This window comes from Gambusia affinis, linkage group LG01 (genome assembly GCF_019740435.1).
Source record: "Gambusia affinis linkage group LG01, SWU_Gaff_1.0, whole genome shotgun sequence".
Lineage (NCBI taxonomy): Eukaryota > Metazoa > Chordata > Actinopteri > Cyprinodontiformes > Poeciliidae > Gambusia > Gambusia affinis.
In genome coordinates this window covers 17445808-17458676 of record NC_057868.1, presented here as the reverse complement: position 1 = coordinate 17458676, position 12869 = coordinate 17445808, and the positions used below count along the sequence as shown (strand labels likewise).

The window sequence follows — 12869 nt, the reverse complement described above, 5'->3', positions numbered from 1 at the left end:
ATTTCTAAGTTGATTTATCTAAAGATTTTTTAAATTTCCTGTAAGTTTTTCAACTTTTGGAGCTAAAAAAAAATCCCCCAAAAATTTCTAGAAAATTTCTGAGATTAATCTGAAAATGTTTGAGCTTTTTGAAAAATATTCGGTCTACAATGGCTCTAATATGCCGTCGTACTTTTACGCCCATGTTTTACGCCGATGTGGTTAATTTTGCTTTCCTGTTTAATGTGTTGCTGCTGCAGGAAACCTGGTTGGAAGTCAGGACAAGAGACAAATGGCTCACATCCAGGAGTCAGTGGGAGAGACCAGCTCTCAGAGTGTGGTGGTGGCTGTTGATAGGTGGGACAACAGTTAAAGTTAACGCTTCACTCCTTGCTGTCTTTTGCTTTTCTTCTAAATCCGGTTTTCTGCTTCCAGGATTTTCACCGGCTCCACCCGACTAGACGGAAACGCAATCGGTGAGTCAACGCTGTTTGGGATTAGCTGCAGGTTAGAAAATGAATCCATACACTGCGTGTCCGTTTCTGTGCAGTGGACTTTGTTCGCTGGTTGTGTGCGGTGTCCATGGACGAGCTGGCCTCGGCACATCAGCCCAGAATGTTCAGCCTGCAGAAAATCGTTGAGATTTCGTACTACAACATGAACCGCATCCGGCTGCAGTGGTCTCGAATTTGGCAGGTTATTGGAGATCACTTCAACAAGGTCAGTAGAACGGACCGGAATGTCTGCCTGGGTCTTCCTGTTCCCAAATGAAGCCCCACCTCGTTCCGCTTCTCTAAAGCAAAATCTGCTCTGATGTTTCAACGGCTCCAAATAAATCATAAAGTGCAGAAAATTAGCAGCAACTAAGGCCATTAAAATGTAAGAAGGTAATAATTTTTTGAACAATTACCAAACTATGTGTCTTTTTTTTCTATTTGTGTTGAAGATAAAAGAATATTGCTAAAATGTCATGAGTTTAAGACCAGAGCTAATACCTAATACAATTTTTAAACCAAAACAGTAAAAGGCTTAAGGAGTTTTTATTTAATATCGTCATTTTTTGTTGTTATTTTTCATGTTAATATTAATGCTGTGAGATTTGAAGTTAATAAAATGTGCTCCATGTGTAGATTTGATCTAGAACTATAAAACTACTTATCTATAGATCAATAAACAAATGTATGTAAAAACATCACCCATGTTTCTGTCGCACATTAGCATGACAATAAGGGGAATACAGACACTTATATTTTGTCCCCTTAAAGCACTGATCACTACACTCCTTACAAAAGTTATGTAAATAGCTTTTGCTATCAATTTCATAGTTGGTTACCTCTGACTGAAGAGGTTGCTACTCAAAGTCATGTTATTATTAACCAATATTGTGGTAGTGTTAAATTTAAATAGTTTTTTTTTTTTGTTTTGTTCAAATGTATTGAGCAAGTTGATATATTTTCCAGCTTTAATTTGAACCCAGTTGGAGCTGAAAGCTCACGTTCAATAATGACCCTGGTGTTTATTGTAGGTGGGCTGTAACCCTAATGAAGATGTCGCTATCTTTGCCGTGGATTCACTGAGGCAGCTCTCCATGAAGTTCCTGGAGAAAGGAGAACTGGCTAACTTTCGCTTCCAGAAGGATTTCCTCAGGCCTTTTGAGCACATCATGAAGAAGAACAGGTGAAGATGTGGGTGATACGAGTTCAGAAAGGAGTTGGTGCTCTTAGTCCTCTGAAGAAAAAAAACCCCAATAAACAATACTACAGCTGAAAGGATTAATTGGATTAGTCGTGATTAGTTGGCGATTGTAATAATCGACAACTAACTTATTAGTTGTCGATTAATTAACTGGAGAATACAGATTCAAAAGAATGGCTGAAAAGACAGCACAGTCAGAGCAGTAATTCAGCCAAAACTAAACATTTTGTATTCAAAATGAAAAACCTTCTTCGTCTGATTCAATGTTTTACCCAGAACTCCTGAAGTGACGTTTTAGCATCACCTGGTTCAAATTCTAAAAAAAAAAATCTATTAAGTACCTTTTGCTATCAATTTATTGATCTAAAGAAATCGTCAGATTAGTTGGCAGTATATTTTTATCTGCATTCTCTGCTACAAATGATCAAGCATTCACTAAAGAGCAATAAACAGTTTATTTTTCCTATTTGAAGAACTGCATTGCTTATTCACATCTTTTAATGTATTTGTATTGTGTAAAAGAGGATTAAGTAGTTAAATGAAAACTCTGCAGACTGTGCAAATGTTTTATCTGATTATTCGTCAGAATAATCGATGACTAGAAAACTCATTAGTACCAACCTACTCTGCAATAAATGAAACAGAATTTAGTCTTTCACTTCCCAATAAAAAAATGAAACATTTAAGAACAGGGCATTATTTCTGATCTCTCCTGTTTAAGCACCTTGGATTATTTTACTGTCGCATCCAGCGCCTCTCTCTCTGTCTCCCCCTCCATGTGTCAGGTCTCCCACCATCAGGGACATGGTGATCAGGTGTGTGGCTCAGATGGTCAACTCCCAGGCGGCCAACATCCGTTCAGGCTGGAAGAACATCTTCTCCGTGTTCCACCAGGCCGCCTCGGATCACGACGAGACCATAGTGGAGCTAGCTTTCCAGACGACAGGCCACATCGTCAGTGAGTGCATCAACAGGACTGCCATCTTTAAGCCGTGGAGGAGGGAAAGCCCCTAAATGCACTACAGGCAGGGGGCGCTGTTGCTCCTGTGTGCTCATTATTTTTGTCCTCTTTTTCTCTTCAGTGAAAACCTTCCAGGAGCATTTTGCTGCTGCCATTGACTCCTTTCAGGATGCCGTGAAGTGTTTGTCGGAGTTTGTGTGCAACGCAGCTTTTCCTGACACCAGCATGGAGGCCATCCGGCTCATCCGGCACTGTGCTAAATACGTTTCTGAACGACCTCAGGTGACCTCACCTCAGCTTTTATTGTGATAAGTCCGTATCATGTTTAACTGACAAAGAAAGCACTTAAACTAAACTTGGGAAGATATTGGTTTAGATTAATTAATTACAAATATTTTAAGGGGCAGTGTATTTTGTAGCCACATAGAGCCATTTTATTGATTCATTAAACTTTTTTTTTCTTTTTATTACAAAGATTGTTGCGGGAACCTTTGTTGAAGATCCATAAATGATCAAAAGTTCCTAAGACACTAGAAAGCTGAATGGGTAGAATAACACTGTGCACCAAATTGATGGTTTCGTAACCCGAATAACAGATTAAAAATAACAATAATTGTTGAGCTCATGTGTCTATTTATTCAATAATTTAGCAGCAAAAAGGGTATTTGAATTAAAAATATTACTTACAATGTTCAATTAAAATTTGACTACTTACAGACTTCACAATTAACTGGATTAAAAATTTGAATCGACTCCCAGCTCTAGTTCTGACCTATAAATGTGCTCTCCAGGCGCTGAGGGAGTACACCAGCGATGACATGAACGTTGCGCCTGGGGATCGGGTTTGGGTTCGCGGCTGGTTTCCCATCCTTTTCGAGCTGTCATGCATCATCAATCGCTGCAAACTGGATGTCCGCACCAGGTAGGAAAAAAAAAACGGACGAGCCTCAGGTTTCTGTGTAACACCGACACACGCTGCTTCCATGGAGGCAGCTCTTTGAAACACTTGAATCTGCTTGGTTGAGGTGAAAACAGCTCTTTGAAAAAAGGTTTAATGACTTCCAAGACAGGGAAACATAAAAAAATGAATAAATAAATTATGAAATGAGTCATCAGAATATAGCACCAAACTGCAATTGTGTAAAATATAGCAGGACTGAATGGAATCAGCTAAAAGTTTCACTTTACACATCAAATCAGTCTGGGTTTTACTCATGCAGCTTCCACTGCAGTAAAAGGCAGAAATCTTTTAAAACCATTTAGTTGTGCAGTGTGGTTGTTTGGCTCATAAAAGGTAACTACAAGCTAATATTACGCTTATGACGGCGTGTTAGGGCTATTCTAGCTGGAAAGAAAAGGTGTAAATTTCCGCCAAAAATATCTGCAATTTTGAGAATAATCTCAGAATTATTTTAGAAAGAACAAGGAAATTTCTGAGCTCCTAAAATCAAAGATTTGAGGAAAAAAAAGAAGAATTTCTGCCAAAACTCTAGAAGTTTCTAGATGCGTCTCAGAAATTTTATGGAAAAAACTTTTTGAACATATTTTGAGATTATCTCAAATTTAAAACATTTTTTCTAGCAGAATCTCAATTTCTAGCAAATTTCTGACTTTTGGAGCTCAGCAATTCTTGCTCTATCTACAACCAGCCTAATATGTGATGCACAGGAAGAAAGTCAAAACGGTCTGTGACCTAATGTAGATTTTATTTAAATGTGTTCAAGTTTTGATTTTTACAGCCAGAGTCTTTAGGTTTTTTGCCCTGAAACATTAACATTACCCGTATTTCTTTATCATGTCTGCTTCGTTTTGTCGACATAATCCAACGGAGCTGATGTTGCGGTGTGTGTTTGCTCTGCAGAGGCCTCACGGTTATGTTTGAGATCATGAAAAGTTACGGCCACTCCTTTGAGAAGCACTGGTGGCACGACCTCTTCAGAATCGTCTTCCGTATCTTCGACAATATGAAACTCCCAGAGCAGCAGACGGAGGTCAGAGTTCAAATAACTAATGAGTCAATAAAAAGCACCAAATAGGTGGAATAAGTTCTGAATGATGTTTTTTTTCTTTCTTTCTTTTTTCAGAAAATCGAGTGGATGACGACGACATGTAACCACGCTCTGTACGCCGTCTGTGACGTGTTCACCCAGTTTTATGAGCCGCTCAGTGAAATCCTGCTGCAGGACATCTTCACTCAGCTGCAGTGGTGTGTCCGCCAAGGTGATGACATTACTAGTGTCATTCTTACGTCTCTGATAGTTAAAGGAATAATCTGCATTACATAGCTGTAAACGCCCAAATGTTGGTCTAAAACGGCTAAATGTTCCTGACTAAACTTTATCAGATGGTGCTAAAAAAATGTTATTCTGCATATATCAGAGTTACTTCACAGCCTGGAAAAGGATGGAATTTGATTTCAGCTTTTTTCCAGGTTGGGAGAAGAATGGAAATGGAAAAATATTTATGTTTATTGACTGGATTATATTGTGTTCATCCATGCATTTGTCCATCCATCTATTTATTCATCTGTCCATAAATCCATCCGTCCGCATGCTTGTCCCTCCTCTCATCTTTGCGTCTTGCCCGTTGTTCGGCGCCGAGTCCCAGTCGCTCTCTGATTGGTTCCTCTGTGCTGCAGATAACGAGCAGCTGGCCCGGTCGGGGACCAACTGTCTGGAGAACCTGGTGATTCTGAACGGGGAGAAGTTCAGTCCTGAGGTCTGGGACGTCACCTGCTCCTGCATGCTGGAGATCTTCCAGAACACCAGCCCCCACGCGTGAGCCGCCACACACACACACACACACACACACACACACACACACTTCACTCTCACATCACTCACTCGCATCACACACTCATTCAATCAGTTTTTTTTAATGCGGCCATTTTGCTCATGCGTTAGTCTTGGTGCTGAGGCCCTCTGTGTAAATCTGCCGCTGTGTTTTGTCTTTTCCGCCAATCAGCTTGTTGACATGGCGACCGGCTGGACAGGATGAGGAGGCTGCTGAGGGAAAGCACTTTGTAAGGAACTCACTCTGCAGTAACACACACACAACAAGTCCCCCCCGTTATGTTTTCACCGGTCAAAATGTTTCTGCTGCGTTCGCAGGAAGCCGACTTCGACAGTCAGTCCCAGAGCAGCTTCGACAGAGCTCTGTCCGAGAGGGGGCACAGCCAGATGTCGAGCGACGACACCTGGAAGGGCAAGTCCAGCGCCAGTGAGTAAACGCGGCCGCCATCTTTACCCAAGGTCAGCCGAAAGACTTCTGAGCTTCTCTTTCCCCCGTCCCTCTGTCCTCCAGGAGTCTCGGACCAGAGATTGTTTGCGGGCCTGCTCATTAAATGCGTAGTGCAGCTGGAACTGATCCAGACCCTTGACAACATCGTCTTCTACCCGACAACCAGCAAGAAGGAGGATGCCGACAACATGGCCGCCGCGCAGGTACGTAGCGAACAACCTGCTGCTTTATGTCAACATGCTGTTTATCTGCAAGCTCTTCAGCCGTTATCTGGACGGGAAAACCTTTCTCAGTAGAGATTGAAAGCAAATATTTTACATGATTGCAACAAAAAATATACTTTCTGGAACTGAATTAGATTTTATACATATATATACATATATAAATGGGAAAGGTTTGTACGATGAAACTGGCCTTCTTTCCCAAACGTTACAAATGGCAGAAAATATTTTCAAGAACTGGCTTTAGTTTCAGTCGTCTCTTCTGTACAGCAGAGCGTTGTGACCTGGCTGCAGATAGTCATAATGTTGGCAATATTACCAGAGGAAACCCTCCAAAAATGACAAAAAAGTAAGAATAAAAATATTTCAATGAGGAAAAAAAGCTTCGTTAGAAGTGATCTGACCAGTTCAGTTTTGTGATTCTTTCTTTGAAATAGACAGTTGTTTGCGCAATTATTTAGTCCTGCTACTGATAAGAATAATAATTAAAATATTACATATTTCTATTAAGTATTAATATGATATGTAAAACTCGTACCAAAATATCACTTCACAAGATGCTCAACATTGTTTATTTTAATTTTGTATTTTTTTATGTTGGAGTTCTCATAAAATTACAATTTTATTCCCCTAATATTGTGAGTGTCTTCTTGTAAGATTAATGTTATATTCTCGTAATAAAAAAAAAAAAAAAGTATTTTCGGAGTCTGAATAAGCAAAAGCTGTAAAACAAGCTTATCAAACAAGACAGCGGCATTCTGGGACGAAAAATTGTCCCAGAAATTATTCCAATAAATGATCATTTTGTTAACCTAACGGTAATAGAGTAATAATGCAAGAACATATTCTTAAAGAAAAGTAAACTTTAACGTTCCCTTGAACGTTGAACAAGGGAACTGGAAGATATTTTAACTATCCAGAATAAATAAATAAATAAATAAAACTACAGAAACAACAAATACAATGAATTCTGAAACATCTGTAAGCTAAATTGTCCCTCAAAAAGAAGGGGCCAGTTGAGACCAAAGCACCAGACTGAACACTTTCATCATCCAGTTTTTTGGTAGAAAGAGAGGAAGAAAAGAGAAACGATAAATCATGTAAGTGTAAATTATTGAGCTTTAGTTCATCACATGATTGGAAGTGAACGTGTCCCTTTGTCCCAGCGAGACGCTCTGGAGCAGTCGGAGGCGGCGGGAGAAGAGCCGGCTCCGGATCAGGGTATGTACCATCACATGACGTCCGCTCACCTCTTCAAGCTGCTCGACTGTCTGCTGGAGTCGCACAACTTCGCCAAGGAGTTCAACTCCAACAACGAGCAGAGGACGGCGCTGTGGAGGGCAGGTAGATGGAGGCTCCCGCAATTTAATTACTATCAACAACACTTTAAATTCCCTCGCGACAAATGATTATTTTGGATCCTTTTCTGGAAGGAAGATTCCTTTTTTTTTTTCCTATCAAAATAAGAGCAGACCACATTTAAACCACCTAACCTTTTCAATTTTGTTGCCTCTAGGATTTAAGGGGAAGTCCAAGCCCAACTTGTTGAAGCAGGAAACCAGCAGCCTGGCCTGCAGCCTGAGGATCCTGTTCAGGATGTACTCGGACCCCAAGCTGCAGGACTCGTGGCCGGACATTCAGACACGCCTGGTGCTGTGAGTACAACAGATGATTGTGATCATAATCAAGTCTATAAACAAAACTCATCTCAGAATACTCCTGTCAGAAAGAGCCACATATACGTGAATGACCATTACTGACTGAGTCACAAAAAAACTGCGACTGAGTAATGCATTGCCCCATGGTTGTTGGATTAAACAACAAATTTGAGATGTTTGTTGGAAGAAAAATAGTTTTTTCATAGAATCAGGAATGTGTCCTCCATTCATCTGTAAAGCAGTTTTTTTTAATCATCTATTTTATGTTGGCTATTCTTCTCCTAATTGCACTGATAGGACAGATTATAGTTGTTGTTTTTTGTTTATTTTCTTGCATATTTGACCAAGCATGTGGAGCCATTGTTGTGTTTGTTGTCTATTCTAGTACAGAGTTACCAAATATATTTGTGAATCAGTTCATTTCTGACTGTGTTTTAAAAAGGAAACGTTTTAAGTCAGTTCAGCACTGGTTTCCTGTATTGGTAACGATATCAGCCGATACTAAACCTCAGACATCTGTATTGGTATCGCAGGTGAAAAGAATGGATCGGTGCGTCCCTAGTAAGGTTCTGGTGAATTGACATAAAATTTCTATTTTAGTTTTATGTAACCATAAATAGGCTTCCAGTGGTTACTGCAGACTCGATAGACTATTTAATACGGGAACATTTTTTTGAAAATCACTGCAAGTTACTCCGTCCTGTTTAGTTCTGGTTTCAACACAAATGCTCAACTTTAAATGGAGCTGAATGGACTGATGCTGATGATCAACTTGGGGTAAATAGCAGCTGTTAGACGAAGCAGAGCTGTTTGTTTTTCTCACACATGTCTCATACCTCATTAGCAATGGATGAGCTGATGCAGGCAGTGGAATATATTGGCATTTAAACGCCTGATGCAAATCCCCTCGTTACCTTCATCACTTCTCTGACTCATTGGATCACTTCATGATTGCAAAGGTGGAGGTTTTTGTTTCGGGAAGCGCCGCTGGTGTCTTAATCCTAAGATTTTAAGGAACGCTGCTGATTTTCCTGCCGCACCTATGATGCTCAGCTGTTGTTAAAGTGTGTGTGGATGTGTGTGTCCCGTCTCTCAGGGTGTGTACGGAAGCTCTGAGCTACTTCATCAGCCTGACCTCAGAGAGCCACAGAGAGGCTTGGAACAGCCTGCTGATGCTGCTGCTCACCAGGACACTACGGCTGCCCGACGACAAGGCATGAACACACACACACACACTTTACCTATCATCACACATTAGCTGTCAGTAAACTTTAAAGAGAGGTTTGGAGAATGAGTGAAATGCCCACTGGTTTTAAATAAGTGGGATCAGAGGTGTTTCTGGTTGGGTTTTATTGATGTAAAATGTTAATAATGACATGTTTTGCCATGAGTCATGTCCTGTTGGTGTAAGCCAATGAGTCATCGATGTGTCACTATTCCCCCCCATGTGACTCAGATATTTTCTGAGAATTTCAGGCCAAAAGACCTACAGTTTCTGTTTAGACAAAATGTAGCTGGGGACAGTAAAGTGTTTAAAAGGAGCAAAATCTGCACTTTAGTGGAACTTTTCAGTTCAAATTTAATGGGGCAGTATTATATAAAATCTACTTTTGTGAGCTTTTCATTATGTTATTATGTCATTCCCTCATCAAAAACGTACACGGACTGTTGCTTTGATTCTTTCATGCATCTTTGAGAAACCATAGTAACCGTTCAGCTGTGCGAAACACCTTGGTGGACCTAGCTCCGCCTTCGAGGACGAAGCTCCTCCTAAGAGCTGCAGTTTCCAGCTTTCCCCCTGCAAATCCCCGACTCGTCTCCTTCAGACTAGCCAGCAGCAATTAGCAAACACCTGGTGAAACTGCGCGTCTGCTCAACTTATTATACGAGCCACTTCTCAGTGCAACGCTGGTAAAAATGTTAAAGGGTTAATAGAGGAGACATGTGGTAATGACTTCCTGAAGGCGGAGCTTCGGAAAGAAGAGTTTTTAGAAACGGGGGCCCAATTTTCAATTAAAATACCAAGTCAAAAATGTTTAAGGTATGTTTGACATTTATAGCATTTTTTAACAACTGAAGGCAACATAGTTTTATTCCGGTAGAAAATAGCACTATGTGACTGAATAATACATATTACTGATGCTTTAATGCTTTAGCATTTCAGCTACTCAGTGTATCACATACAATTCCACTGAAAGGAATGAAATTAAATGTTAAATATGTATACTTTAATACTCCATGCAGGATATGATGCCCATCTGTTCCCCATTTGTCCTAATAAGTGTATTTCTGTCTTGCAGTTCAGGCCCCATGCTTCCTGTTACTACCCCCACCTGTGTGAAATGATGCAGTTCGATCTGATCCCGGAGCTGCGGGCCGTCCTCAGGCGCTTCTTCCTGCGCATCGGCTCCGTCTTCCAAATCGCTGCTCCCGACGGGGCGCCCGCCCGGACCCCCGTCTCCTAGGAGATGGTGGGGGAGGAGGGTTCGGTGCATGTCTGGGTCTGGCAAGGAGGGAGAAAATTTTAAAAAAAAATAATAAGAATAATTAAAAAATAAATAAGGTTTTAAGGTGGACTTGGTGCGTAAACTGTCCTCTCGTCTGTCAGACTGGATTGGATTAGAGGGGGAATGGAGTCGGAGTGCGTTTCCGGTCTTGTTTCAGGATTCTACATCAAAGTGTTCAACGTTTCTGTCGTCTCTCAGCCTGTAGAGAAACCTCCATCCTCACTCTCTGGGATAAACAGCACTGTGACTGGCTCTCATCTCTCATTGTCCCACTGACAAAAACTGTAAAGATATAATTTATTGTTGCAAAATCTTCTCTATGTTCCTGGAAAGCTTTCTGGTTTTTTTGGTTTTAATTTTTAAAGCTAATCTAAAGAGAATGGGAGTGAAGCAGACAGGAATCGAAAGGTTTCTCTTTGTTGAAAAATGGCTTTCCGCCAACTGTGCCTGTTTGGACGAGGACCATCTTATCAGTTTCACCTCCACCTTCATATCTGAGTTGTTTGGGTAGCAACCGATTCCCGTTAACAGACTTAAAACCGTTTGCTGCACACAACACTATCGGAGATCAAGCAGCTTTACATGGGACTTCACTCTGTCGTCTTTGTTAGCGACATTTTATTTATTATCTTGATTATTTGCTTTTGTTTGTTTTATTGGTTGTTTTTTTTGTGAGAACTGCGACATTTACACTGAAAAAAGGTGATTTTTAACATTTTTTTTTTGTTCCTTGCTCATTCCCCATCCAGACTAACAGTTAGAGAATCCCTGTTGGCTCCCAAAGCTCTGCCTTCCCCTGTCAGTCAGGTTTACAGTCCATTTCCACACCTTTTGCACATCTGTTTGCCCCATTCAATTATTAGTTCCAAATATCCATCAGTGTTGGTTTACTTTAACCTCGCAGTTCAACAAAAGTGTTCAGGATGACTCCCATCCACGTCGGTCCATTTGGAGTGCGTTTCCCCGCTTTTCTGAAGGATGTATGTAATTATTTCAAGTGCATTTAAATATATTTTTTTTGAAAAAGCATTCCTTCCCTTGCAACTATGGATGTCTACTTTTTCTTCCCTAGTGCCAGGGAGTATATAAATAAATAAATATATATGTATATTATACAGTAAATGACAAAAGTACAGACTGTAAAGTTTTCCATGTAAGATACATAGAAATGAAAGTGCTTATATGGTTCTATACATAATATTGTGATGTAATCTTCCAAACATTTGGTGAAGTAATCAATAAATCTGATTTCTGGTCTGTTCCAGGTACTTTTGGTGTACTGCTAAAACAACATTTTGTCTGTTTCAAAGGAGACAGTCTTCCTCTGACTGTTCCTTCAGTGGATCCCCACAAAGGGTGCACCGATGGCAGTTTTCGTACCGATCACCGATCTTAACAAAGCCGATTTTGGACAGTGCTGATTTGTGGGGTTACTTCACGTGTTCTCGTGGAAGTATGAGCTGATTGCCAATCTCCAAAATTAAGGAAATTGCGGCAGATTTATCAGTGTGCTCCTAGTCTCTAGAGCCGGGGAGCCCAAAGTGGGTCCTGGAGGGCCGGCATCCTGCATGTTTTAGTTCTCTACCTGGTTTAACGCACCTGGGTCAAATGAAGGCTTGTTAGAAGGCCTAAGAAGAACACTGACATGCTGAAAAGGTTGTTACTACAACCAGGGAGAGAACTAAAACATGCAGGATGCCGACCTTTCAGGACTGAGTTTGGGCACCACTGCTCTAGAGACTCAGCTGAGTCATATCCTCCATCAGGTTCTCATTCAGTACATCCACGATTCCTCTTTGTGGTCTTCCTTTGCAGTGACAAAGTTTTGAAATCAGGCAACATTTCACCAGTTAGAGGTCAGAATGGGGTGAAGCTCTTTACCTGATGCAGCGAACGCTCCCCTCAGCTTCTGGATTCAAAGGTTTTCAACGTCTGCTCTCCAATAGCGTCCAGGTCAAGATAATTCTCTGACTGGTTTTCAATTATTGATTGATTTAGTGATCTCTGTGATGTCCTCTTCATGGTAGCACCAAGTGGACCGATCGATGTCTGTTCCGATAATCTGTCAAAATTCATGGGTAACCATCGGATTTTAATCGTTTAAAAAAACCATCAAATACGGAAAGTATTCAGCTAACACAACCCCTGAATAAATGCGTACTAGTTCAGTAAAACTTTTGGCTCTAAATGTTAATACGTCACTAAATAACTGATTGGAGTTATGTGGAGACCCATGAACTAGTCCATTTAAAAAGTGTTAAATACATGTTATTGACACAAAAGTTGAGGCCTGGTGAAAATGAGAAGGTCCAGTTTCTTGTACCACAGTTAATGAATAAATTTGGGCACCCTTATAATTCGCTCTTAAAATTGTATGACTTTGGGATTCACTTTGTTATTCAGCAGTTTGAAGGTTAGCCCTGTTAAAGCCCCACACATTTAGCTTACATAGTCAGTTTGAGAGAGCTGGTTTAGTCATTCTGGAAGGAGACCGAGTCTCCTAAGGCAATTAACGACTCCAAAAAGAATTTAAAGTCAAGTTTCCGCTGCACAGAAAATAGTCTAGACGTGAAGGACATCCCTGACAACTGCGAGCATGTTCATAGGG

General features: G+C 40.6%; 1 protein-coding gene across 1 annotated transcript in view; it reads left to right on the top strand.

The window, feature by feature from the left end:
• The window catches only part of arfgef2 (ADP-ribosylation factor guanine nucleotide-exchange factor 2 (brefeldin A-inhibited)), a 28370-nt gene extending 16852 nt beyond the window's left edge, over nt 1–11518 (top strand). Inside the window, exons 23-39 of the mRNA XM_044128597.1 lie at nt 240–336; nt 415–455; nt 530–699; nt 1505–1656; nt 2460–2632; nt 2757–2917; nt 3427–3557; nt 4497–4626; nt 4720–4855; nt 5274–5412; nt 5600–5657; nt 5746–5854; nt 5939–6078; nt 7263–7440; nt 7613–7751; nt 8851–8968; nt 10055–11518. Of these exons, the coding sequence (XP_043984532.1) occupies nt 240–336; nt 415–455; nt 530–699; nt 1505–1656; nt 2460–2632; nt 2757–2917; nt 3427–3557; nt 4497–4626; nt 4720–4855; nt 5274–5412; nt 5600–5657; nt 5746–5854; nt 5939–6078; nt 7263–7440; nt 7613–7751; nt 8851–8968; nt 10055–10219 (2237 nt within the window). The 3' untranslated portion in view covers nt 10220–11518. The remainder of the gene's footprint in view (nt 1–239; nt 337–414; nt 456–529; nt 700–1504; nt 1657–2459; nt 2633–2756; nt 2918–3426; nt 3558–4496; nt 4627–4719; nt 4856–5273; nt 5413–5599; nt 5658–5745; nt 5855–5938; nt 6079–7262; nt 7441–7612; nt 7752–8850; nt 8969–10054) is intronic.
• Nucleotides 11519–12869: the final 1351 nt, after the last annotated feature.